This window comes from Stenella coeruleoalba, assembly GCF_951394435.1.
Source record: "Stenella coeruleoalba genome assembly, chromosome: 3".
Classification (NCBI taxonomy): domain Eukaryota; kingdom Metazoa; phylum Chordata; class Mammalia; order Artiodactyla; family Delphinidae; genus Stenella; species Stenella coeruleoalba.
In genome coordinates this window covers 167,368,495-167,396,485 of record NC_137148.1, presented here as the reverse complement: position 1 = coordinate 167,396,485, position 27,991 = coordinate 167,368,495, and the positions used below count along the sequence as shown (strand labels likewise).

The following is a 27,991-nucleotide window of genomic DNA, read 5'->3' as shown; positions in this document are numbered from 1 at the left end:
ATGGATGTGCCCTGGCTCCTAGGATTGATTCTGCTCCTCCTGGGGAGCCCCGTTGCCCATGCTGAGCCGCTGTGAGTCTGGAGAAGTGAGGGGACATCTGCCATCTCTATGATTCCCTGCATGTGACCCCCGTCCATCACTTCCACCTCTAGAGTCCCCCTGTGCCCCCATGTTTGTCTGCTGACAGGTACATCCTGGTGACCCCCCGGGTCCTGCGGGTCGGCAGCCCGGAGAACATCCACGTGCAGGCTCACTCGGACTCCAGAGAGCCCCTCACCAGGACCCTCAAGGTGAACCTCACCGTGTGGGATTTCCCCATGAAGAAGATGCCAGTGGCTAGGGTTCAGCTCGTTCTCTCACCAGAAAACCACTTTATGGACCAGGCACCAGTGACGGTGGGTGACAGGCCGGGTTGGGTGGCCATAAAGGGAATCTCCGGGTCAGCAGCAAGGATAGAGAGGGGCAGACTCTAGAGGGACTTCCCAAGCGGCACACTGGAGAAGAGACGCAGGGCCTGTGGGACTTCCCTGGCAGTCCAGTGGTTGGGACTTCACCTTCCACTGGATGGGGTGCAGGTTCGATCCCTGGTCAGGGAACTAGGATCCCACATGTCTCACATCCAAAAAAACAAAACACAAAACAGAAGTAGTATTGTAGTAGGTTCAGTAAGGTCTTTGAAAATGATCCACATCAAAAAAAAATCTTTTTGAAAAAAAAGAGAGATGCAAGGCCTGGATATAGTTACTGCTTCTCTTATGTCCTATCCATTTTTTTAAATTCAAGTATAGTTGATTTACAGTGTTGTGTTAATTTCTGCTGTACAGCAAAGTGACTCAGTTATACATACATACATATTCTTATTCTTTTTTTTTAACATCTTTATTGGAGTATCATTGCTTTAAATGGTGTGTTAGTTTCTGCTTTATAACAAAGTGAATCAGCTATACATACACATATATCCCCATATCCCCTCCCTCTTGCGTCTCCCTCCCACCCTCCCTATCCCACCCCTCCAGGTGGACACAAAGCACCCAGCTGATCTCCCCGTGCTATGCGGCTGCTTCCCACTAGCTATCTATTTCACGTTTGGTAGTGTATATATGTCCATGCCACTCTCTCACTTCGTCCCAGCTTACCCTTCCCCCTCCCCGTGTCCTCAAGTCCATTCTCTACGTCTGTGTCTTTATTCCTATCCCGCCCCTAGGTACTTCAGAACTTTTTTTTTTTTTTAGATTCCACATACATGTGGTTAGCATACGGTATTTATTTTTCTCTTTCTGACTTACTTCACTCTGTATGACAGACTCTAGGTGCGTCCACCTCACTACAGATAACTCAGTTTCGTTCCATTTTATGGCTGAGTAATATTCCATTGTATATATGTGCCACATCTTCTTTATCCATTCATCTGTTCTTTTTCTTATTCTTTACCCGTATGGTTTATCACAGGATACTGAATACAGTTCCCTGTGGTATACAGTAGGATCTTGTTGTTTATGTATTCTATATACACCAATTTGCATGTCCTATCCATTCAGAAACTCAAAGTTCCGTAGGTCTGGGCTCCGAGAAAGGCCTTGATTAGTCCGTATAACGTCTCTGTGCGAATTAATAAAAGGCGCCCTCTGCTGGTAGTCTGGGAAACTGAGCCTAAACGGGATCGCATCCCCCCCTCCACCCCCCAACCCCCCCACCCCGCGCTAGGCTGGATACCCTTGTTCGGCAGCAACCTGGGCGGCACACGTGGGGGCCTTGCTCCCAAGGGCAGAACCAGAGAGCTCCCATTCAATTGCTTCTCCAAGATCTGGTCCAGGGCTTTGCCCCCAGGGATGGAGACCCCAGCAGGCCCTGAGGAGTGTGGGCATCTCTCCCCAGATTCCCGAGAGCCTGGTCTACCCGCCACAACCAGGAACGCAGTATGTCATCATCCAGGCAACCTGGGCACCCACCTCGGCCTCCGCATTAATGGAGAAGCTGGTGCTGGTGGCTCCCCACGTTGGCTACATCTTCATCCAGACAGACAAGACCATCTACACTCCTGAGCAATTGGGTACAGCCCCCAGGCACTTGGCCTGGGGCAGTCGCTGACTCTCATCCCCAGTTTCCCCCATGCCCACATGTTCCACCTACCAGGGTGTCCTTCTGTCCAAGGTCCCCCCACTGCCCAAGATCCTAATGACTACACCCACCCCCCCTCCAAACTCTATCCCGTGCTCAGAGCCTTCCCTCCTCCTCCAGTTCAATACCGGGTGTACACTGTGAACCACAGGATGGATCCTGTGCCCAGGACATTCACTCTGGACATCAAGGTGATCTCTCCCGAGGGGAGGGTGGATCCCAGACACTGGGGTTATATCACATGCTGACGGCCTGGGGCATGAACCAACCACCCCCTGTGTCCCCGCAGAACCCAGAGGGGATCACTGTCATCAGCCAGGATTTCCTGGCCAAGGACAGCGTCTTCGCAAACTCCTTCCACCTCCCAGAGCTCATCAGGTGCCCTGTTGGGAACCCTAGGAGTGGAGGGAGGGAGGTTCTCCTCCTCAGGCTCCATCTCTCCTAACTCTCTGTGCCTCAGTCTTGGGACCTGGAGCATCGAAGCCAGATACCAAAGCGCACCCAAGCAGAAGTTCAAGGCAACCTTTGAAGTGAAGGAGTTTGGTGAGAAGGGTGCGCCAGGGCGGGCAAGGTGGATCTCGCCAGGACCGGGGCTGGAAATGCAAAGGAGGTCTCACGGTGCACCTGCTGTGTGCCGGGGCCTGACGACTATGTGTTCCAGCCCTTGGGGGCTGCCAGAATCACTGAGGAAGGAGCGAGTAGGGCAGGGAGGGGATGTGGGGGGGTGACAGTGAAACGCTGAGGGTGACTCTCTCTCTACTGCACCCAGCGCTCCCATCTTTTGAGGTCCAGCTGACACCAAACAAGACTTTCTTCTACCTCAACGATGAGGCTCTGGGTGTGAATATCCAGGCCCGGTGAGTTCCTTTACCCCCAGCCTGGCCAGAGGACCAGAAATGCCAGGAAACTGAATGGGTAGAGAGAAAGGAACCACTTCTGTAGCTCTTAGGGTATAGGAGAGGCACTCTCTGCCGCCCATGACACAATCTTGTCCCGTGAGGTTATGCAGACCATCCCTTCAGGTCTCTGGGGTTGTACAGGCCACCTTATCTACCTAATGGAGTTATACGACCTCTCATGGTTTGGACCATCTCTGAAGGTCCACGAGGTTGCATAGGCACCTTTGCCATCTTGTGAGGTTGTCCAGACCATCTCTGAAGTTCTATGAAATTGCAAATGTCACATATGTTGCCTTATGGAATTTACAGACCATCCCCACAACTTTACAAGGCTGTACGGGCCATATTGTCCACCTAGGGTTGTAAGGGCCATGTCTGCCACTTCTTGCCATTATACAGACCATTTCTGCAGCTCTATCATGCTAGACAGGTCACCTAGACTGCCTCACGAGGCTTCATAGGTCATCCTTGCCATCCCAGGGGCTGTTCAGATTTCTTTCTTTCTTTTCTTTTCTTTTTTTTTTGTCTGCGTTGGGTCTTCATTGCTGCGTGCGGGCTTTCTCTAGTTGCATCGAGCAAGGGTTACTCTTCGTTGTGGTGCGTGGGCTTCTCATCGCGGTGGCTTCTCTTGTTGCAGAGCACAGGCTCTAGGCATGCAGACTTCAGTAGTTGTGGCGCACGGGTTTAGTTGCTCCACGGCATGTGGAATCAAACCTGTGTCCCCTGCGTTGGCTGGGGGATTCTTAACCACTGCGCCACCAGTGAAGTCCTTGTTCACATTTCTCTGTGGCTCCATATGGCTGTACAGCCTACCTCTACCATCTTGTGAGGTTGCACAGGCTTCATCTGCAACCCAACAAGGCCTTAAGGGACATATTTGTCACCTCCCAGGCTTGTGTTGGTCAGTAATGGAAACATCTAAGTTACCAAGGGCCACTTCCGCCCCTCCCAAAGTGTTACAGCCATTTCTGCAGCCCCATGAGATTACACAGGCTGTCTCTGCAGATACATGAGGTTGTGTGGGTGCTTCAGAGCCAGTGAGATGGCTGTCCATCCCCCAGATATATATTCAACAAGCCAGTGGATGGACACGCTCTGGCCATCTTTGGGGTGAAGCAGGATTCCCATCGGATCCCCATCCAAAGCTCCCTGCAGAAGGTGGAGGTGACTGAGACCCACCCCTCCCCTGTCTCTCCTTCCCCACCTCCTCCCCCTTCTCTCCCCCTTCCCCACTTCCCCTCCCTCTGCTATCGCCCACTTCCCAAGAAACCATCTCCCCTCCTCTCTCTTGCACTGAGAGCAGATCTTTGAAGGCCTCGGCCACGTCTCCCTCCAGAAGGGCACACTGATGGCCACATTCCAAGGCCCGGAAGAGGACTTCATTGGGGCCTCAATCTTTGTCAACGTCACTGTCTTCTCCACAGGTGCCACCCTCACCCAGGGCCCTGGCTGAGGTCAGGACACTGTGTCCTTTCCCAACCCAGACACTCCACCCATGTGACCTTGGGCCACCTCCTGCCTCAGTTTCCTCATCAGAGAAATGGGGAAATGCTGGAAGGGCTGGGAGGAACTGAAATCGTGTTACTGTCTTTTCCTACCTTCACCAAGATGGGCCTCCCATACCAGCCTGCTCTTTCCCCAGGAAACTGAACCTCTGCCGCAGAACTTAACGATCCTCCTGTCTCTCCAGGGGGTGAGATGGTCCAGGCCGAGACCTCCGGGGTGAAGATTGTCCAGAGCCCATACAACATCAAGTTCACCAGGACACCCCAGTACTTCAAGCCAGGGATGCCATTCCACTTTAGGGTCAGAGTCTGGGTTCACTCCATGCAGGGACTCTGGGCCCCTCCCTGAAACAGACCTTCCCAGTAGACAAAAACCCACACAGGTTTCACCTGCCTCCCAGAGCTCATTTGTCTGAGAGCTGAGTCCATCATGCCTCCAGACCAATCCCAAGGTTCCCTCAAGTCTTAACCAGGTCCCCCCAAAGCACAGTGATGGCTCCAGAATTTCTCTTTGGGGGTGTCAGGGATCACAGTCAGGCTGGAAAGTGATGCTTAGAAGTTTATCTTAAGGCTACATTTGCCCAGAAAGCATGCTCTTTTTACATACATTCATTTGGGGTGACTTTGAAAAGTCTGATAAGCGTTAGAAAAGCTGGAGACATCCTTTGGTGCCAATCCTACTCCAAGTTTTCCCCAAGCCCTCCACATCTTCTCCTACCCTTTTCACCCTCAGTTCCCCCCACCCTTACCCCCCGGTACACCAACACCCAGGGCTGCCACATACGGTTGTACTCTGCAAAACTCTAGGGGCTCCACTCATAGGCTCTAAATGAGAGGTGCCCCTGGTGTTGCTCAGTGCACAACCTGTACAGCTGTACAAGGCAGTCCTATCCAGATTGCATTCCCAGTTCCCACCTCTTACACCAGGCCACCCCCAGGCCTGTCCATGATCTCATGCCAGATTCCACCGCAGGTCTTCGTCTCAAATCCTGATGGGTCCCCAGCCTCCAAAGTCCTCGTCCGCTACCAAAACCACAAAGTACATACCTCGTCCAGTGGGGTGGCCACTCTGACCATCAACACCAACGGAGATCTGAAGGAGCTCCCTATCCTGGTACCAACCTTATGGGGCAGGGATAGTGGGGCTGGGACTGTGTGAGCTGGAAGGGTTATTAGGGATTTACTTGCCCATCATGCTCCCCAGGTGGAAACTGATGCACCTCTCCAGCCAGAGGAGCAGGCTTCAGCCAGGATGACGGCTTGGCCTTACGCAACCCAGGATGGGTCAGGGAACTTCCTGCACATTGAGGTGAAGACGTTGAGCACAGAGGTTGGCAGCAACATCCAGCTGAGTCTCAACACAAAGCATCAAAATCCTGCAGCCAAGGACTGGATCACTCACTTCACCATCCTGGTGAGGGGTCAGGCCAGGACTTGAGCCGGTGGGAGCCATCTGGGATGGACTCAGACCTATAGGGGCTGAAGGAAAGGGACTAGGGGGCTCCCTTGTGGGCTGGGATAGCCTAGGGGAAGGGCTGGTTCTCATCCCTTCTCATCCACAGTCTCCCTTGTCTCCAAGGTCCTGAGTAAGGGCCAGATCGTGTATGCCAAACATCAGTTAAAAAGTCATGGGAGTGTCTACACGTCAGCCATTATCGACGTTACTTCAGAGATGCTTCCTTCCTTCCGCATCCTGGCCTTTTATTTACTGCCAAGGGGAACAGGGCAGGACCCTGAACTGGTGGCTGATTCCATTTGGATTGCTGTGAATGACAAATGCAAAGAGAAGGTGAGTCAAACTCCTTGAAGTTGTACACCACCATCATAATGCTTGGGAGATGGTCTGTACAAATTCAAGGGCTCTCAGTCTAGAGGCAGAGGAGAGGAAGGAGAAACGATGTGGCCTTAAAACCTCAACTTAAGAGGCGGAGAAGATGCAAGTAAGTATGTAGAGTTGAGATTGGCCTGGTGGAGTTCCCAGATGCTCCATCAGAGCCGAGGGAGCATGAACTTGAAAATGGACTTGGGGAAGCCCCTTGGTGACCTATGAGCCTCTTATACTGACATCTCTTTTTCCTTGCTTAGCTGAAAGTTGGCATGAAGAATGAAGGATACCTCGAGCCTGTACAGCCCAGCAGCCAGGTGGAATTGAAGGTGACAGGTGATGCAGAGGCCACAGTGGGGCTGGTGGCCGTGGACAAGGCTGTCTATATCTTGAACAGCAAACACAAGCTCACACAGAAGAAGGTAAGAACATGTGGGCTTTGGACCCAAAGATTGCCTGGAGATTCTAGCTGGAGCCTCAGTTTCTTCACCTATTAAATGAACAACATCAGTGGTTGCAAGGATTCAAGGAGCCTGTGCACAGCATAGAGATTGGCAGGTAGTAAGGGCTCAGTAAATGGGTGATTATGTGAATTTTTTTTTTTTTTTTGCGGTACGCGGGCCTCTCACTGTTGTGGTCTCTCCCGTCGCGGAGCACAGGCTCCGGCCGCACAGGCTCAGCGGCCATGGCTCACGGGCCAAGCCGCTCCGCGGCATGTGGGATCTTCCCGGACCGGGGCACGAACCCGTGTGCCCTGCATCGGCAGGCGGACTCTCAACCACTGCACCACCAGGGAAGCCCCAGGTTCCTCTCTTGACCCTCAGGTCTGGGATACGGTGGAGGAACATGACATTGGCTGCACAGCAGGCAGTGGGAAAGACAGACTTGCTGTGTTCAAGGATGCTGGATTGGACATGAAGATGAGCACAGGCATGGACACTTTGGCAAGCTCAGGTACATGAGGGGGGCAGGAAGACGGCAGGGGTGGGGGAAGTGCTATCTAGTGGTTAGGAACATGGACTTTGGTGTGAAACAGATGAGCTAAACTCTAGGACCCTGCCACTTACCATAGGCCGGTCATATTTCCTCTCTGATTCTCAGTTTCTCTCTCCATAAAATGTACGTAATAATAGAAGTAACTTACTGTGTGCTAATTAAGATGTAGTTTTGGCCATGTGTATCAGGGATACAAATTAACAGTAGCTTAAACAGGTAGAAGTTTATTTCTTGCTCAGTAACAGTCCAGAGGTCGTTCTGGGACGCAGGCTCCTTCTAGCTTGTTGCTCTGCCATATTCCAAGATGAAGTCTCACCAGGACCTCCTGCCAGGCACCAGGATGAAGGGAAGTGGAAAGACTAGTACACTTCTCTCTCATCTCATTGGCCAGAACTCAGTCACATGGCCCTATCTAGGCACAAAGGAGACTGGGAAATGTAGTCTTCATTCTGAGTGATACATAAAAGATGGAAGTTTAGTTGCCCCAAACGGTAGGGGAGAATGGATATTTTGGGGACAACTAGGAGGGTCTTCTTTCAGCTATAAATAGTGTTATTAATAACAATTTCTGGGACTTCCCTGCTGGTCCAGTGGCTAAGACTCCACACTCCCAATGCAGGGGGCCTGGGCTCAATCCCTGGTAAGGGAACTAGATCCTACATGCCGCAACTAAAAGTTCGTATGCTGCAACTAAAGATCCCTCATGCCACAAATAAAAGATCCCACATGCCACAACTAAAAGACCCCACATGCTGCAATGAAGATCCTGAGTGCTGCAACTAAGACCTGGCGCAGCCAAATAAATAAATATTTTTTAAAAAATAACAATTTCTATTTACTACAAGCTGGACCCTGTGCTAAGTACTTTTATATGCATGATCTCATAGATAGAACTATGATTATTCCATTTTACATAGCTGGAGAAATTAAAACCCAGAGAGGTTAAGTGACTTGCTGAAGATTGCACAACTTTTTTTAAAAATAAATTTATTTCATTTGTTTATTTTTGGCTGCATTGGGTCTTCGTTGCTGCGCGCAGGCTTTCTCTAGTTGTGGCAAGCGGGGGCTACTCTTTGTTGCGGTGCGCGGGCTTCTCATTGCGGCGGCTTGTTGCAGAGCATGGGCTCTAGGTGCACGGGCTTCAGTAGTTGTGGCACGTGGGCTCAGTAGTTGTGGCTCGCGGGCTCTAGAGCACAGGCTCAGTAGTTGTGGCGCACGGGCTTAGTTGCTCTGCGGCATGTGGGATCTTCCCGGACCAGAGCTTGAACCCGTGTCCCCTGCACTGGCAGGCGGGTTCTTGAACATTGCACCACCAGGGAAGCCCTGCACAACTTTTAAGTGGCAAATCTTGACTACGAAGAGGCTGTGGGATAAAGTGAGGTGATGCATAAAGGATGTTGATAATGATCTTGACACTTGTTCTCTCATTCTTCCCTCTGATCCCCAGACTGGCACTGCCCCCAGAGCCCATCTCCCAGCCGTCACCGCCGCTCCCTGAAGAGCCTGGAGACCAAGAGGAATGCAGGTCAGAGCTAAAGCTGGATGTGCCCTCCTGGCTCCCTAACCTGTATTCATCAGGGCTTAGAACAGAAAACTGAAACCACTCTAGGTACTCCAGTCGGGGGACGGGGAGGGGAGGTGATTTCATGATGTGAGTTTGGTGCTTTCAAAATCATTAGCTGAACTTTAGGAGTGGAAGTTGGAAGGCTGCTTGCTGAGACTCAAGATCACTCCATTGTAGTTCTTACAATGCATGAAATCTAGGTTTCAATGCATGAAATCTCAGGAAACACTGCCAATATTTCTCATGAAGCTGGCAGGTAGATGGTGAAACACAGAATTTTGCCTGTTACAAAAACACATAGACTGGAGCCCACCCATCAGCTACCACCGTTGCAGGGAAAATGGTCTCCGCCTCTCTTCCACTTTCCAAATTCTATACAAGAGCGTCTGGGTGGCAGACTCTCATCCCATCCAGGACCCTAGCAGCAAGGGAGTCTGGGAAATGTAGTTTTTAGATGTCTAGCTTCCGTGATACCAGAAGGAAGGTAGATGAAAGGGGAGATGGATAATATGTAGACCAAGACCAGGGTGTGGACGGGACCAAGAAGCCTAGAGTTCAAGGAAGATGAGAGGCAGTACTGGGTTTTGTTAGAAGCATGGATTCTATGAATATTAGATTTGTCAGTCTTTTTAAGCAGCACTAATGACTTTGTGGATCTAAATAAAGGGAAAATAAGTGAAATCTAATAAAAATTGAGATAAAACCCTAACTCTAATTTCAATATCAAAAATCATGCTAACCTTCTGAGAACAGTACATAATATAAACTGTTATTTTATTTATGGTAACAATCACTTAACTATAGATGTTCTCATCATGTTATATGGTAGACAATAAGATTATTAAATTGCTATAATATTTTTTATATTTAAGTGCATTCCTTCGGTTCGCTAATTTAGAAGCATTCAACTTGACATCATGCTCTACAGCAAGTTTTGTGTTTTCATTTTTTTAAAACACACAACGAAAACCAGGAGTCAAAATCCCAACTTCAATAAATAAACATGGCATTGCCAATCCCTGTCCCAAACGAAGGAGAAGGAGAAGAAGTAGCAGAAGCAGCAGCATCAATTCCAGTCCCAGCTCTGCCACTTGTGAGCTGTGTGACCCTGGGCCAGTGAATTGACCTCTCTGTACCTCAGCTTCCTCATCAGAACTCATCATATGAGTTCAATGTGAAGCTTCAGGGGAAAGATACAGGCAAAGTTCTAGGGACAGCATTGCCAGAGATATGGCTAAACAGAGGTCAGGTGTACATGGCGTTGAGGTGGATGGGTCCCTGCTTCCTCAGGTCCTACCCAGCCCCTCCTCTGTCCCACTAACTCTGGCCTGCAGTGAACAAGTTCGAGACAGAGCTGGAGCGAAAGTGCTGTGAGGCTGGGCTCCGGGAGAGCCCAGTGGGACTATCGTGTGTGGAGAGGACCCATCATGTCCGCTATGGACCAGTCTGCATCGCCGCTTTCCTGAGCTGCTGCCATGTGTCTGAGGCCCTGAGTCGGGAGGCCCGAGAGGAGCAGCTGCTTCTGGGGACAAGTGAGGGGGCCACGGCAGGAGGCACAGGGTCGGGGGGCTCCACTGAGGGACATGGAGTGTCATGGACAGGTCAAGGGGTGACATGTGCCGTGGAAGGATGAGGTGGGAGGACCCCACTGAAGAGTCTGGTGGGTCATGGGAGACATGCAAAAGAAACCCTGCCCCACATCTCCTCCCTACAGTGGATGAAGACGAGGACTTTGATGACATCTTCCAGGAGGACCAGCCTGTCCGGAGCTTGTTCCCTGAAAGTTGGTTCTGGAAGAAGATTACTCTGCCCAAAAGTGAATCGGGGTAGGACTATGGCCCCCATGCCAGCCTCTGGTCCCTGGCCCGTCCATGCATCAGGGGCCATCCGTCATGGCCAATGCCCCCAGGAGTGACATTGAGCTCTCAGCATTGTCCCATGACAGGAAACTTCCTGGATGGGGATAAAGATCCCAGTGGGTCCCCCCAAATGATGTCCCTCTCGTGATAATTTCTCTAATTGGGTGACCCACTGACCCCTTCATAGTGATGGTAAGCCCAAGACAGTAACCCTCGATCAGAGGCTCTGTCCAGGCAGCACAGACTCACTTATGTTCCCTTCCCCCTACCCTGCACTGTCTGCAGCATCTCGCACTACAGCACCCGTGTGACCGTGCCAGATTCCATCACCACATGGAAGTTTGTGGCCGTCAGTGTCAAGGCTGGACAAGGTAACCCCACAAGCCCAGCGCTGAAGGAATAGGAGCACAGTGGCCCTGGCCAGCCCCAGGGCAGTTGGCCTCTGCTTAACGTCAAGCGCCCTCCTGGTTCTAGGTCTTTGCGTCTCTGACCCCTTTGAGCTGACAGTTATGAAATCATTCTTTGTGGACCTTAAGTTGCCCTTCTCCGTGATCAGGAACGAGCAGGTCCAGATCCAAGCTGTGCTGTACAATTTCATGGTCCACCCAGTCAAGGTGAAGCCCCCAGCCTTCCCCTCTCCCCCCAAAAATGTCTGTCAGTGTGTTTTATAAGGGGGATGGAGTGTGTCCATTATTCGAAGGAGCCAGTGAAGTGGCAGGCTTTTTGAAAAAGTTTCTAAGACATTTTCCCATTAAGCCTCACAATAACCCCAGGAGATGGTTGCTATGACTGTTCTTGGTTTGGAGATAAGGAAACTTGCATGGCTTTCCTGAGATCACATAGCACCTAAGTGACAGAAGGGGTTTGAACCCGGGCAGGGTCTTGACTCTCAATCATTATGCTACACTGTCACCTACTCAGGATTCTCAGGGTGGGGGCAGGGAGGAGACTGTGACTCTTGGGTCCTGGGCCTCCTCATGCATCAGGACCCTCTCACTGCCCACCCTGCCCCAGGTCCGAGTGGAGTTCCCCCACAAGGAGCCACTGTGCAGTGCGGCAAAGCCAGGAGCCCCTTCCCGCCAGGTGGTTGTCGTGCCCCCCACCTCCTCCAAGATGGTGCCCTTCGTGCTTCTCCCACTTGAAACAGGCAAAGTGGATGTGGAGGTCAAGGTCATGGGCTTTGGGGTCCAGGACCACGTGAGGAAGACACTCCTGGTCCAGGTAATAGGCACCCCCAGCCCTTGCTGCCAGTGCAGCGAGTGGGGCTTCTCCTGAGCTCCAGGCTGTGTGATCACGGGAGGGGCAGGTGGGCCCAAGATCAATGAACAGGCCTCCAGGACAGGAGTAAGGTGCGAGACAATGATCTGAAAACTCAGTCACAGAGTCCCCGCTTCGGGCCTTTGGAGTCAGGCTCGGGTTCAAACCTTGTCTCTTCTGTGTGACCTTGGGCAAGTTACTTAACTTCTCTGAGCCTCTGTTTCCTCATTTGCAGGATGGGAATAATCCTCATACCCACGAGTAATCAGAGAGCTGTGAAAATTACACAAGACCAGTGCATGACCCATCAGTAATACTTTATTTACTTAACAAACACATTTTTTAGCACTTAGGATATAGCACTTTAAGAATATTAACTCACTGCACCCTCAGAACAACTCTATGAGGTCGGAACTACTGTACTCTCCCTTTTATGGATGAGAAAACTGAGACACAGAGAGGGTGAAGTAATTTGCCCGAGGTCATGCAGCTAGGAAGCAAAAGAGCTGGGATTTGAACCCAGATATCTGGGTCCCAGAGTCTGTGCTCTTTATAGCTAAGCAATACTTCGTCTTACTGTCATTATGACTATTGTTTTTAACTTTCTTCTTCATTGCATCCTACAGGCAGGGGGTCAGATACAGCAAATATCCCATAGCATCCTCCTGAACCCCCAAGGTTTGTGGGGTCTTCAGGGAGCACGTGGGATCCTGGAACCATGCGCCAGTGGAGGGAGGGGCTGAAATGAAGGGATCTGGTCAGGGGGGCAGTCTGAGATTCTCCCAGAGTCTGCAGTCGAACCCTGACCTCCCCAGTCCCAGAACCCGCTTGTCACACAAGGTTGTGCCTGCTCAGGTCACACCCAGACGGAGCTGGTGCCAAAACAGGACTTTTTGAACAAGATGCCCAACACAGAGGCAGAAGTGTTTGTCAGCATTCAAGGTGCCTAGACAGAGCTGGCTCCTGCGGGGGCTGAGGAGGGGCCGGTTCCTCCAGAGCCTGCCTGGGCACAGGGGCAGGAGGGGCCGGGGGGACCTATGGTCCCCATCGGGGAGCCATGGTAACTTAGACCATGCCCACCTGACAGGTGACATCCTTGGAGAGACCATCCTGGGCAGCCTGACACCCAAAGAAACAAGGCGGCTGCTGAGGGTCCCCACTGGCTGCCCCGAACAGACGCTGAGCTCCCTGGCACCCGTGATCATCCTGGCACGCTATTTGGATAGCACAGGCCAGTGGAACAAGGTTGGGGTAGAGCTCAGGGAGCAGGTGATGAAGAACATTGTCAGCGGTGAGAGTGGATCCCCTCCTGGGACCTCCAAGGACCTCCCTGGGATGAGGGTGTCCGGGACTCTTGGGGAGGGTGGCTGAGGTACCCCTGGGGTACCCCACTGGACCTTTCCAGACAATAGCACCCAAACTCTGACTTCTCCCAGATGGCAACCTGACACCAAGTCCCCCAGGTGACCCCCAATTGTGACCCCCACATTATTCCTTCACCCTGACCCCTCTCCCAGGCTACAAGTCTCTTAACAGACACCCTGGTTAACCCCAAAGCAGCAACCTCCCAGGTTATGTTATATCCAGACATTGTCCCAGGTTATAGCCAATCAGTTCCACGCCCTGGGCTACACGCCCAGGGAACATCCAGGCGGGAAAACTCCAGAATAATCCCAGGTGGTGGCCTTCCGGTTACACCTGAATGCTAATACCTTCCCAGGTTCCATCCAAACCCCCCAGGTAATAACCATAGATACACACCCCGGTTACACCCTGACAGAGACCCTCCAGTTAGTTTGGACGCTGACCCCGTCTCCCTGGTTACACACAGACACCAGCTCTCCATCCAAGTGACACCCAGACACTATCATCCCCAGTGTTAAACCCAAACAGTAAACCTCCAGGTAGCCTTCAGGTAATACCCAAGCAGCAACACTCAGAATCCACCCAAGAGGTACCTCCTCCAAAATACACCCAGGAGTAACATCCTTTGACTACACAGACACACTGACATCTCTAGTTTACAGCCAAGAGACAACCCCCAAGAAAACACCCAGGTAGTGGCCCCTCAGGATACGCCCTTTCCTGGGTTTCGCCGTCCATGATCCCTCCTAGCAGTAATTCCCAGTCACACCCCTCCCCAGTCACACTCCTCCTCAGCAGTAATTCCCAGTCACACCCCAATGGCACAGTTTCCCAGTTTACCCCCAGATACAGCTGTACCCTGGCTCCCACTGTCACATGTGGCCATGACCTTCATTTACACCTGGGCCCTGCAGCTCCCTCCTTAAGGCACCTGGACCAGTCCCCTCCTCCAGGTTACATCTAGATATGATGCGCCCCTAAGTCCCACCCACACCCTGCCCCCCCAGATTATGCCTGGTAACTAACCCCCCCCTTCACAGCCACACCCAAGCACCAACTCTCCCGGTAAATTCCCATCCACCTGTTTTCCCAGGGTACAGCCGGATGCTGACCCACCGGAGCGCAGATAGCACCTACCACACCAGCAAGGGAAACCCAGGAAGCACCTGGTAAGGATGAGGACCCTGGTAGGAGGAAGCCTGAGGGACCAGCCTGGGGCTTGATGACCCCAGAAGTATCCCCACTGAGGGGTCTTGGGGCAGGCAGCCTGTAAGCCAGCAGCATTCCAAGTTGCCGTGGTCTCTGGGGTAGACTTCTCCATAGTGTAGACGCCCCTGTCCTAGAACCCCCTTGGTGACTACTGCCAGCCATCACCCACCCCGTCTCCCTTCCAACAGGCTCACGAGTTACGTATTCCGGGTCTTCGCCCTGGCCTACCCTACCATGACAATGGGGGCGTTCAACCCTGAGTCTCTCTGCACCATTGCCAACTGGATCATCACCCAGAGGCAGGCGAAGGACGGGAGCTTCTTGGAGGAAAGCCCTGTGGTCATGGGGTCCATGAAGGTGCCCACCCCCCACCCCACCGCCTGAGCCATTCAAACAAAACCCAAGGGCTCTGCACACTGGGAGGGGAATTTCAGCCCTCTGACGTGTTCCCAGGTAGAATGAGAACAGGAAAGAGCTGAGGTCCGGCACCAAGCATCACATCTCCCTGCTCTGGACCGTGCTGCACTCTGTTACAATGCGGGGAGGCTGGGCACAACTGTTACAATGTGGGGAGGCTGGGCACATCTGGGACCTATCCCCCCACCCCTACTTCAAGGAGTTGCCAGTCCTGGCCCACCTCTCTCTGGGTCTGAGTCCTCCGTGTTCCGCCAGCCAACACACCCATCCCTACCAATTGTTCCTCCACACCAGCCTCCAGAAACAGCTTTCAAACAGCCTGGGAGGTCTCTCCCCTGCTCAGACACCTTCTGTGGCAGTCACCTACAGACAAACACAGTCACCTACAACGGTGTCTCTCTACTATGTCCTTCTCTTCTGTATCTCCTCCCAAGTCTCACCCCTCAATACTCCCTGCTCACAGGTCCTTCCAACTCACCTCCGTATCTTTGCTTAGGCTGCTCTCTCTGCATGGTATAGTCACCCCTCATCCCTTTTTTCCCCTGCACCTAGCCAAAGTATGTTTTCTCGTTAGATTTAGATTGGACACCACCTCCCCTAAGTCTTCCCCGAATACCAGCCCTGTCCTGTGCACCTATCACGTTAGGGATGTGATTTATTCACTCATTCAACAAACATTCATCCAGCAACTGCTGTGTGCCAGGCCTTGTGCTGGGGAGAGGGGAGACACAGAGGTAAACAAGGCAGTGACAGCCCCTGCTTATAGAACTGACAAGCTGGGTAGTGGGGGGCAGACAGAAGTTCACCAAATAATTATAACTAGTGATTGTTTAAGTCACAATTGCGCCGAGTTCCATGGGAGAGAAAAGCAGGAGATAGGATTTAATAGGGGCCATGCCCAGCGCTGGGGGTGTCAGGGGTAGCCTACAGGCGGAAGTGACGGTAAAGCAGCAACTTGAAGAAGGAATAGGAGACAGCGGAGGAGAGAATGGAAAACAGAGCTCCAGGCAAAGGGAACAGCATGTGCAAAGGCCCTGAGGCTCTGGCATGTTTGAGGACGGGGAAAAGAGACCAGTGTCATCAGAGCCCAAAAATGGCAAAGAGGTGATCCATCCCGAGGCCTAGGAAGGAGGAAAGACGCCAGGTCCTGAAGCCTGTGGGGCTTTGCAATAGTCTGGTTAGGGTTTGCTTTTCCTACACTGTGAGTCCTCCAGGGAGAAAAGCAGGTCTGGTTCATCATAGTCAGCAAGTGATGCTGAATGAAACTCTGGATGGATGAATGAACCAGCGAAGACAGAATGCACCCCCAAAAGAAGGGAGGGCTGTGTGAGTGAAAGCCCTACGTGGTACAGGAAGGCGGTACCTAGAGGAGTTACAAACACAGTCACAGTAAGACAGGCTCACAGATCTGAGTTTCTTTCCACCAACGAACATTTATCAGGCACCTATAATGTGCCAGGCACTGCTTTAAGTACTGGGGGCTCAGGGCAAACAAAACAGACAAAAATCCCTGTCCTCATGGGGCAGACATTCTAGTGGAGGACAGACAGGCAATTAGCACAACAGAGACATAAGTGATGTGGCATGTTATAAGTGAGATGGGAAAAATGCAGGGAAAGGGGGATCAAGGTGGGAAGGGTGACATTTTGGAAGGTTTCCTGAGGAGATGATATTTATACAGAACTGGAGAGGCGAGGGAGCAAGTCCTGTGGATAACTAAGGAGAGAGTGTCCTAAGCAAAGGGAGGAGCATGTGCAAAGGTCCTGAGACTGGAATGTGCCCAATATTTTGGAGGAACAGTGAGGAGCCCAGTGTGGCTGGAACAGAGTGAGCGAGGAGAGAGAGGGAGGAGGGGAGGGCAGGGAGGTGATGGGACAGAGTGTGCAGGGCCTTGTGGGCCAAAGGGAGGACTTGAGCTTTTCCTCCAAGTGAGGTGGGAGCCACAGAAGGTTCTGAGCAGAGGACGGATGTAAACTGATTCAAGAGTTCACAGGCTTCATTGGCCACTGTGAGAAGAAGAGACTTTGGGGTATGTATTAGTTTCCTAGGGCTGCTGTAACAAAGTACCACAAACTGGATGGCTTAAAACAACAGAAATCTATTTTTTTGGTTCCAGTTCTAGAGACTAAAAGTCCAAGCTGAAGGTCTCGGCAGGGCCATGCTCCTTCTGAAGGCTCGTTGGGGCATGGGGCGGGAATCCTGCCTTGCCTCTTCTAGCTTGGCGGTTCCTGGCAATCCTCGGCATCCCTTGGCTTAGGGCCACATCACTCCAATCTCTGCCTCCATCTTCACATGGCTTTCTTCCTTCTATGTGTACCTTCTTATAGGGACACGAGTCATTGGATACAGGGTCCCCCTAATCCAGTATAACCTATTCTTAACTTAGCTCATTACATCTACAAAGACCCTATTTCCTAATAAGGTCACACTCTGAGGTTCTGGGTGGATGAGAATTTGGGGGAAAATTATTCAGTCCAGTACAGGGATTGAGGGTGGAACTTGGGAGACTCAAGAGGAGTTTGAACCTTGTCGGTCATTTACTAGCAATGGGGACACTTCACCCTCTGACCCTCAGTTTGCTCATCAGGAGAATGGAGCTGCTGCAAGAATGTTTTGAGCTAGCATAGAGAGCTTAGCACAGCACCCTCCACGGCTGTCAACTTTTCTTATAGTAAAGCAGACCCCACACAGGCAAATCTCAAGATAGGTCCTCTTCCTCTACCCCTTTCCTCATCCTGCTTTCAGCATCATCCAGCCCAGAGCTGAGCACCTGGGAGCTTTTCAAGGTCAGTCAGGAGAGATTGGGGAAGGTGTCTCCAAGATGGTAGAGATTATGGCTGTGGTTCTGCATCCCCACAGGGTGGCTACCGAGGCTCGGAGGCAAATGTATCCCTCACAGCTCTCGTCCTGATCGCTCTGAATGAGGGGAAGGAGTTGTGCAACCAGAAGATACCGGTAGGACCCAAAGACGAGGGCAGGGTCTGCAGGGTGCCACGCCCCCTGCACGCAGCGGGCTCCCCTGCCCTCATGTCCTTCTTACTGCTTTCCTCCCTTCTAACTCCCAGACCCCTTTCCTCTGATCACCTCCCTCTAGCCTCTTCTCTTGACTTTCTAGAACTTGGCTGCCAGCATGAAACAAGCCGGTGACTTCCTGGAGAAAAAACTCCCCCACATTCAGACAACCTTTGCCGTAGCCATAGTCTCCTATGCTCTGGCCCTCACCAGGAGCCCCCGAGCCAACGACCGCCTGGACAGCGTTGCCAGCCAGGGTGGGTGGGGGTCACTTTTCAACCAACTATGTGTTAACCACAGTCACGGGGGCAGAGAGAGGGGGATTGTATGATGTCAAATCCAGCAAAATGTGATTCTTCATTTATGAGCACCTATGGTGTGCCCACCCTTGAGCTCAGACCCTGAGAAACCAAGGTGAACAAGACTGATGTGGTCCCCGCCCTCAAAAGTCCCCAGCGCAGGCCGGCTCGCAGGAAATGAGCCCAGCAGCCAACCAGAATCCACTGAGAGCCCAGGCATGGGGGGTGCGGGGAGGGCAGAGGGGCAGGGGGGAGTATGGGAGGGAGGCAGGGCACAGGGAGGAGGGACTCCTACTTACGGTTGAGTGTTTTGTTGATTGAGTGATTGAAAACAGCCAGACCGCTGATAGACATGTATAGATGCAAAACCTTTTCTCTTCCACTGATGAATCATGAAGTGAAGAAACTAATCTCCATCCCAGAAAAAAAAAAAAAAAAAAAAAGTCCCCAGCATTCCTGAGGGAGGCAGGTGGAAGACAAACAGATCAAAAGAGAATTACTAGTTGAGACAGGCGCTGAGATAATAACATACAAGGTGGGTGGGAGCGATGATGAGGGGAGGGGAGTATAGACTGGAGAACTGGGAAGGCCTCTGTGAAAAGGGGACCCCTCAGCTGGAATGAAAGATGAGAATGCTCACCTACGTGAAAGGCCAAGGATATTCCAAGCAGAAGGAATGGCACGTGCAAATGCTCTGAAGTGGGAAAGTGCTTGGTATGTTCGAGAATGGAAAGAAGGTCATAAAACATAGGTAACTGACAGGGGTTTGCTTCCCATGGCCTGCGCTATCCCATCCCTGAGGGTCCTGGTCCCATCCTCTCCATTCCCCAAGTCAAGAGGAGTGGAGGTAGAAAAACTCACTTGCAGTGGGACCGAGAGGAATGTGGAGGGGCTTCTTTGAACCTCAATTTCCCCAACTCTAAATAGTGTCCCTGTCTCCTAGAGTGGTTCTGAAAAATGCAATGTCCATACGTCTCCTCAGCAAAGATTTTCACATAAAGTACGTGCTCAATAAAATAGCAGATGAGAAAAACTGGGCAATGTGACACGAGGAGAGGGCAGGTTTAGGTAGGTGGGCCCAGATCTGCGTGACAAGGTGGGCATCCATCTTCTAGACAAAACCCATTGGCCAGTGGACCTGGACATGGACTCCCTCTACACCATTGAGGCCACGGCCTATGCGCTGATGCAGAAGCTGGAACTGGGTCGGCACAATGAGACGCACGCCATCGCCAAGTGGCTACTGGAGAAACGGGAGCTGGGAGGAGGCTTCCAGTCCACCCAGGTGACTGGAGCCTCGGAAACTGGGGGGAGGGGGAAGGGGGGGGTCGCTAGCAGAGGTGCTGACATTACTGGCCCGCCGGAAGGAGCTGTCCGTGGTGCTCGTGCCCCACGGGGCTCCGGTGCGCTGTCAGTGGTGCTGATCCGAGGCCCCCATCCCAACACCCAGACCACGGTCGTGGCCATAGAGGCCCTCACACGCTTCCGCGAAGCTGTCCCCTTCGACGGTGTCCAGGATCTCCGCGTCCAGATCAGAGCCCCCAAGAGAGCCTTGAATATGGAATGGCTCATCGATGAGAACAATGCCTACCAGCTGCGGTCAGCAAAGGTATGGAGCTAAGGGGCAGCTGGGAAGTCCTCACGGTAGTTGCACTGGAGATGAGACCAAGAGTCATGTCCCTGGAAATCTCCCCTCACCAGTATTATCCAATCACCATTGGCTATACTATCAATGTATTGGTTCATTCATTGCACAAACATTTCCTGAGCACCTACTGTGTGCCAAGCATTCTCCTGGGTTACATTATGAAACATCTGTGGTCCCTGTTCTCAAAACACTTACATTCTAGAAAGAAATTAAGACAATAAATATAATTCTACATTCCACTTTAAGCTTTCAGAACACAGGGGAATGAAATAAGTGTGTAAAGGACATAATAACCTGCGTATGGGGAGTAAGGTAACCTCCATGACCTTACTCCATGAAGGAGGTGATAGTCACCTTCAATTATTCAATCATCCTTTTTGAGCACTTACTGTGTGTCAGACACTGTTCTGGGTTCTGGGAATATGGCCATGAACAAGACAGAAAAAAAAATCCCTGTCCCTGTAGAATTTTATATTTAAGTGGGGATAGACAAAAAAGCGATGTGAATAAATAGAATATGTAATGTGTTAAATGACGGCAAGTGCTATGGGGAAGAATTAAGCAGGGAGGGGGTGGGAACATCAAGGAGTTGTAATTAGGCTGGGTAGGGAAGGTCTCACCAAGAAGGTAATATTTGAGCAAAGACCTTAGGGAAAGGCAGATGTGATCCTTGTGGATATCTAGGCAGAACAAACAGCAAGTGCAAAGGCACTGAGGCAAGAGTGTTCTAAGAACAGCAATGGGATTTAAGCAGGGGTGATGTGATTGCATGTGAATTTGTAAACGTTTGCTCTGGCCGATGAGGGAAGAATGAATGAGGGAAACAAGAGCAGATGCAGGGACTTCCCTGGTGGTCCAGTGGGTAAGACTCCACGCTCCCAATGTAGGCGGCCCGGGTTTGATCCCTGGTCAGGGAACTAGATCCCTCACGCATGCCACAACGAAGATCCCGCGTGCCGCGACTAAGACCTGGTGCAGCCTAAATAAATAAATAGTTTTTAAAAAAAAGAAGGAAAAGTAAAACCATCTTCATGAAGAGAGGTGGGAGAGTCACTAGACGCCAAGTTAGGGAAATAACTGAGGCCCCAGTGCCCGTGCCTTCTTTCCTCTCCATCCCCACTGCGTGTAAGCCATGTTTTGCTGCTTCTTCTCCCCTCAAATCCTTCTCCCCTCTCTTTTCAGTTCTCTGCCCAGGATGACCTAGAGATCAGAGCCAGCGGCAGTGGAAGAGGCACCATCTCGGTAGGTCTTGTGTTCCTTAGCTAGAGCCCAGGGCTCCCCCAGTTGGTGGAAATAGAGGCAAATATAGACTCCAAAACAAGATTGAAATAAGCAATAACCTTAGCTACCATTTAGGACACAACCCTTTGTTAGGCATCAATCTAAGGACACCTCAAAACCCCCCTGAGAAGCTGGTAAAAATATGGGCTCCATGTGACGGGTGGGGAAATAGAGGTTTTCACTTTCAGTAAGTCAAGAGTCAGGGAAGACAGAGGCCAGAGATCTTTGGACCCCTCTGCCCCTCCTATGTGGAATCCCTGAAGTGGTCTCTTTCCTTGCCCCCTAAAAGAAAGACTCTCCTGCCAGGATGCCTCTCAAAACCCAGAGAACAACCCCACCCTTCCCCCAATATCTGAAGGCTATTTTGACCACTTACTGTGTGTCAGACACTGTTACACACATTACATCGTCTGGCCCTATGCCCTATGACCCAGGAGGACAGCCTTCTTTGTCACCAAATTCAAGGTAGCCTGCTATCATGTTTCAGGCAATAGAGCCAACAGAGTTGAATCCCTGCCTTTGTTGTGTGACCTCAGGCAAGTCACACTCCACCTTAAACTTCAGCTAATTTTAAATGACATAAAATAAGAAATTCAGTTCCTCGGTCGAACTAGTCACATTTCAAGTGCTCGATAGCCACATGTGTGGACTTGCCTGGCGGTCCAGTGGTTAAGACTCCCTGCTTCCATCGCAGGGGGCATGGGTTCAATCCCTGGTCGGGGAACTAAGATCCCGCATGCTGCACGGCACAACCAAAAAAAAAAAAAAAAGCCACGTGTCTAGTGGTTGCCACACGGACAGCACAGTTAGAGACTATTGCCAACACTGCAGGAAGTTTTATTACAGAGCTGGCCTGCCTAGACTATATAGGGTGTTCTGGCCACTGAACACATGGATTGAATGGGAAAGACCTCGCTGTGAATTCCCCATGGGGCAGAGAGCTGGGCAGGCAGGAACTGAAGCAAGGAGGAAAGGAGTTAGTGTGGATGGGCTCTGACACCTCCCCCTCCGACAGATCCTGACCATGTACCACAGGTCTCCAGAGTCCTGGGAGGACACCTGCAACCTGTACCACCTGAATGTGACTCTTCACACAGCCCCGAAAGGTGAGCCTGGACTCAGGGATACCCAGCTCTTCTTTTTTATTACTTTATTTTAGCTATCATTCAGTAAGCATCTCTATTGCTTTATTCAGCCATTCAACAAATATTTTTCTAACATCTTTATTGGAGTATAATTGCTTTACAATGGTGTGTTAGTTTCTGCTGTATAACAAAGTGAATCAGCTATACATATATCCCCATATCTCCTCCTTCCTGCGTCTCCCTCCCACCCTCCTTATCTCACCCCTCTAGGTGGACACAAAGCACCGAGCTGATCTCCCTGTGCTATGCGGCTGCTTCCCACTAGTTATCTATTTTACGTTTGGTAGTGTATATATGTCCATGCCGCTCTCTCACTTCGTCCCAGCTTACCCTTCCCCAACAAATATTCTTTGAGCATTTACTAGGTGCTGCACCCTGTTTCTTGGCCCTGGGAACGTAGGCATGAACAAGAAAACTATCCCGTCTTCTCCTGGAGCCCACATTCTAGTAGAAGGACGCAAACAATACAATAACAGTATATTATACTTTTATTGTTATTTATTTATAACATAAGTGAATCTGCATTGTAAAATATAAATATGAAGCATAATAGCAGGTGATGATAAGTACCATATAAAATAAAGCAGGAAAAGGTGCTACAGACTTGGAGGAAGTCCAGGGGAAGCTCTCTGAGGAGGTGGCATTTGAGATGAAACATGAAAGAAGTGAGAGAGTGAGCCAGGAAGGATCTGAGGGAAGAGCATTCCAGGCAGACGGAACAGCAGGTGCAAAGGGCCTGAGGCAAGAATGAACTCACCTGGTTTGAGCAACAGCAGGGAGGCCAGTGTGGCTACAGAGGAGCAAGGGGTAGATTTTTCGTTGGAAGAGTTGGAGAGGTGATGGGGCAGATGGGGCAGGGACTTACAAGCCATGGTGAGGACTCTAGCGTTTGCTTGGAGTGAAATAGGAGCCAGAGAGGGTTCTGAGTAGAAGAGGGACATGACCTAGCACAGGTTCGCACAGGCTCCCTCTGGCCGCTGTGGGGGAAACAGACTATAGAGGGCACAGGTGGGAGCTGGGAGACCAAGGAAGAGGTGACTGCACTGGTCCTGCAGGAAATGATGGGGCCGGACCAGGGAAGGGGCTGTGGAGATGATCAGAAATGGATTCCAGAGTTTCCAGTCTGGGGTACCAAGAAGGAAGAGACAGGACTTTGCCACTGGGAGCTCACTGTCAGGGTAGGGGGAAACAAGTCTCACCAGTCCCAAGACTTTTAGGGACTAAAAGTGACCAAGACTTTGGTTTGGACCCCATTTCTTAATTGTAGTGGTAGCAGTAGTAGTAGTAATATGATAATGGTAGTAATACTATAGTAATAATAACTGACAGCTATCAAGCACTAATCAGGCATTATGTTAAATGCTTTACTTGTATTAACTCACTTAAAATTAACCAGCTGGGTTGGGAATATTATGATCCCCATTTACAGTTTAGGAAACCAAAGCACAGAGAGGTTAAACAACTTGCTCAAAGTCATAGCAGAGCCAGGATTTGAACCCAGGAAGCTGGCTCCAGAGGCTGTGTCACCCAGCCTCTAAATTCCTGCCTTCTCTCTGCAGATAATAAAAAGGGGGAAGCGACCTTTCAGCTCCGGATGGAAACAAGGTCAGGTCACCAGGATCGTGGACTGGGCAGGAGGAAGGACCCACTTCCTGGAATCCAGACTCCTTAGCAGCTCTCCCTATGTACTGAGTGGAGGGAGGGAACCAGCCACGCTTGCCTCTCCATGCCTGCCCCCTCATCCCTACCTCTCCTCCTGCCCTCCCCTGCCTGTCCCCCTTTCTGCCCCCTACCCCACCCTTCCATGCTTATCTACCATCCTGCTATCCCAACCCTGCCCCCCAGCTTTCCCTGTCCCAGAAAGGCGGGCTCCTGCACGGTGAACATGCACCATGACCCAGATGCCCAGGGCTAGCTCTGAACCCCATGACTCTCCCCTCTCTTAATCTTCTCCAGACATTCCAGCCCCCACCCCAGTCTGGCTCTGTCTCCCAAATACCCTCACCCAGGTCTGTCCCAGATTTTTTTTTTAAATGTATTGAGCACCTAATTGGTGCCAGGCTCTGTTCTAGGAGCTGGGGGCACAGCTGTGAGCAAAGGCAGCTCCTCCCTGCCTGGTGGAGCTCACAGACTATCAGGGGAGACAAACAATAACCGAATAATCACCCAGAGTCAAGGCAAAATGACAACCGTGATTAAATGTGGCAAAGGAGAGGTCCACGGAGCCACAGGAGGGCAAATTAGAGAATGATCTGGTGTGCCGGCTGGGGAAGGCTTCCCAGAGGGGGTGATGCATCAGCTGAAATTGCAAAGGTGACAGGATTTTTCAGGGCAAAGAGGGAGGAAGAATTCCAGGCTGAGAGAACAGCATGTGCCAAGGTCCAGTGGCAGGCAAGAGACTGACACTTCAGAGCAATCAGAGGCCAGAGGGGAAGGAGGGGAAGTGAAAGGATGAGGCCAGGTGTTTTGGTAAAGCAAGGAAGTTAAGCAAGGAGGCAACATACCAGATTTCTGTTTGCTAAAGCTGTATCCTCTTGGGGGCAGAGGAGCGACAGGCAGACACAGGAGAAGGCTACTGCCCTTGTCCAGGCGAGAGGTGATGACAGTGGGAGCGTGGGAGAGGGGCAAGGGGACAGTGGGAAGAGACTGGTGCTGTGAAATCCCCAGGTACCAGGGTCATCGAGAGGCCACAATGACCATCATGGAGGTCTCCCTGCTCACCGGCTTCTACCCCAACCAGGATGACCTCAAACAGGTAATGAGCAGGGCGGGGATTGCCCTGGCAACATCCCACATTCCCCGAGTGGGCGCAGAACAGCATCTACCTGGGTCAAGACCCCCAGGTTAATGTCTCACAGTCCCTGCCCCAAGGTCAGCGGCCATGGTCACTTCTGGGGGACTCCCTGTATGACCTTAGCTAAATTCTTGCCCTGATTGTGCCTCAGTTTCCCCAACAGTGGGGCTGATTGGACAAGGGCCGGGAGCTCTGAGAGTTGCTTCACACTAACTGGAGCTCCCGGGGCTGGGTGCCTTGGAGGATCTCTGCCGACGCGCATTCCTCACCCTCTGCCCCAGCTCACGAGCGACGTGGAGAGGTACGCCTTCCAGTATGAGACCAAGACGACCTCCAGCGACAGCACTGTTGTCCTCTACCTGGAGAAGGTGAGGAAGGCCAGGTGTCCTCTGCCAGAGGTCCGTGGGCAGCCGGATGGGCGGAGAAACCACAATCAGCACCCTGGTCAGTGTTGTCCGAGAGCCATGCCCTCTGAAGTCAGCTCCTCAGTATTCAGGGCCACGCGGTCAGTGGTTATGGCCAAGGCCCTGTGGTCAGTACCCCATGCTCCGTGGCCCTGATCAGCTCAGACAGGACTTCCCTTCTCCAGCTCTCCCACGAGGTAGACACGGTGCTGGGCTTCCGCGTCCACAGGATGCTGCAGGCGGAGTTCCTGCAGGCTGCCCAGGTCATGGTCTACGACTACTACGAGCCTTGTGAGCAGGGGCCTTGGGGTGGAGGGCTATCCCGGGAGGGTACAGGGCCTGAGAAGGACTGGGCCAGAAAAAAAGGGAGGGGTGAGGGGCGGGGCCAAAAGGGGGAATGGGGCGTGGCAGAGGGGGTCCTTGGCTCCGTGGGAGGGGTGGCCAAGAGGGCGCCGGAAGGGACCAAAGGGGCGTGGTGATGAGGGGCGTGGCCTTCCTTGGTGGTTAAAGTGGCCCCGGGGGGGGGGGGGGGGCCTGGAAGCGGGTGTGGCAGAGCTAAGAAGGGACTTGGCGTGGCCCGCTGGGTAAGGGTGGGCAAGAAGTGGGCAGGCTCTTTAAAGAGGAGGGACCTGTTAAGGGGGTGGCTGGGCAGGTCAGGTGGGGCGGGGCCTGCTGGGGGCGGAGCCAGACGTGCACCCAGCCCCCAGGAGCACTGGCCCAAGCCAACCCCGGTCACTCGCCTCTTCTCACAGCCCAGAGGTGCAGCTCCTTCTACAACCTGCCCACAGAGCACGCTTCCTTGAGGAAGATCTGCCACAGAGACGTGTGCAGATGTGCCGAGGGTGAGGTCATGGGGCTACGGAGGGCTGGGACTGCCAGGCTAGGGGTTCAAGAGCTTTTCATCACTTCCTGGGCGCCTTCTGGGCTGAGTTTAGACAGAGAGAGAGACAGACAGAGAGATAGCAAGACAGAGACAAAGAGAGACAGAGAAAAGGAGACAGAGAATGACACATACACTCAGGCACAGCCAAAGATCAGGCGAATCAGAGACACAGACACGGAGCGACACTCAGATGAGAGAAGCAGAAAAGAAAGAGACCAAACGGAGAGACAGAGGAGGAGAGAGCACCCTACAGATCGGAAAGGCCAGACCTAGAGACCCAGCGGCTGCCGCCTGGGGCCGGATGGCGGTCAGATGGGAGGAAGGCCCCTGCGCCAGTGCAGCTAGAACAGCCGCCCCCCCTCCCCCAACCTTTCAGAACAGTGCCCATCCCCAAAGGACAGCGACCACCTGCAGCAGGAGCAGCTCCAGGCAGCAGCCTGTGAGGTTGGCGTGGACTTTGGTGAGTGTGGGGAGGGGCAGGGGGCGGCCCACCTGCAGGCTGGACACCAACACGACACCCTCCTGGACCCCTCCCCCAGTGTACAAGGCCAGGCTGGAGTCTGTGGAGACCTCCGCCTCCAGCCCCTACATCTACTACAACATGCAGCTCCAAGCCATCATCAAGAGTGGTATGTCCAAGGTGGCAGAGGAGGGGGCGTGGGGGCCTACCCCAGGGGTCCCAACGCAGAGGAGGGCCAGGCCTATGCCAGCTCACACACTGGTTCTCCTCTCCTCCAGGCACGGACTCTGCCAAGCCCCTCACCATGAAGAAATTCGTCACTCACGCCACCTGCCATGACTCCCTGGGGCTGCAAGAACACGAGACATACCTCATCATGGGCCAGACATCAGACCTGTGGAGAGTCAAATCTGAGTGCGTGGGGGGCTCCTGCTGCCCTGGGGACTCAGGCCTGGGCCCCCTTCCCTACCCCAGTCCAGTCCTTGGTGTCAAAGTTTCTACTGCACCTGTCAACACGAGTCTTGGGTTTCAGGGCTGCCCTGAATGGTGGTGCAGGCTGTGCACTGCACAACTCCAGGGAACACCATTCATAAGGAGATGTTGTAAATGTAGTTGTAAATTTCCAACAGAGGGCAGGAACGAGTCAGAGGAAGGGGAGCATTTTCTAATCCCCAGCAGTATGGGCTAGAGGTGGGGGGACCTGAGATGGCCCGGTGGAGTGGACGCTATAAGCTGTGGCTCTGAGAGTCTGTCAGGCAGGGCAGAGGGGCAAGTCAGAAAGGTCTCCACACCTTCAAGGCACCCGGCTCTCCTCACCATCCTGGCCACCTCTTGCCCACAGATACACCCATGTCCTGGGCAAGGAGACGTTCCTCATGCACTGGCCAGTGGATGGGGCAGTGGGCAAGAAGGAATTGCTGGACCAGCTGGAGGGGTTTTCAGAATATATGCGCACCCATGGCTGCGAGTCCTGAGACCCTGAGGCCTCTGCTGCTCTCAGGGGGTTGTCTCCAAGCATGCCCAGGTCCCTGGGCTTCACCGCAAATAAAGA

General features: G+C 52.2%; 1 protein-coding gene across 1 annotated transcript; it reads left to right on the top strand.

Moving 5' to 3' along the window:
• Nucleotides 1-27,991, top strand: LOC307183247 (complement C3-like; the record flags this gene model as incomplete). The annotated part of the gene is made up of 41 exons (XM_079915498.1): nt 1-71; nt 188-395; nt 1,876-2,050; nt 2,239-2,309; nt 2,408-2,496; nt 2,579-2,661; nt 2,888-2,975; nt 4,079-4,181; nt 4,321-4,441; nt 4,708-4,823; nt 5,496-5,636; nt 5,727-5,936; nt 6,102-6,311; nt 6,608-6,769; nt 7,172-7,301; nt 8,791-8,868; nt 10,242-10,439; nt 10,622-10,733; nt 11,052-11,137; nt 11,241-11,380; nt 11,781-11,987; nt 12,650-12,701; nt 12,879-12,965; nt 13,111-13,314; nt 14,482-14,557; nt 14,786-14,954; nt 17,874-17,969; nt 18,130-18,283; nt 19,441-19,610; nt 19,776-19,934; nt 21,156-21,215; nt 22,270-22,360; nt 23,959-24,004; nt 25,067-25,154; nt 25,475-25,561; nt 25,783-25,888; nt 26,350-26,439; nt 26,857-26,940; nt 27,020-27,109; nt 27,219-27,354; nt 27,782-27,991. 41 exons carry the CDS (start codon nt 1-3, stop codon nt 27,912-27,914), a joined length of 4,977 nt encoding a protein of 1,658 aa, XP_079771624.1. The 3' UTR covers nt 27,915-27,991.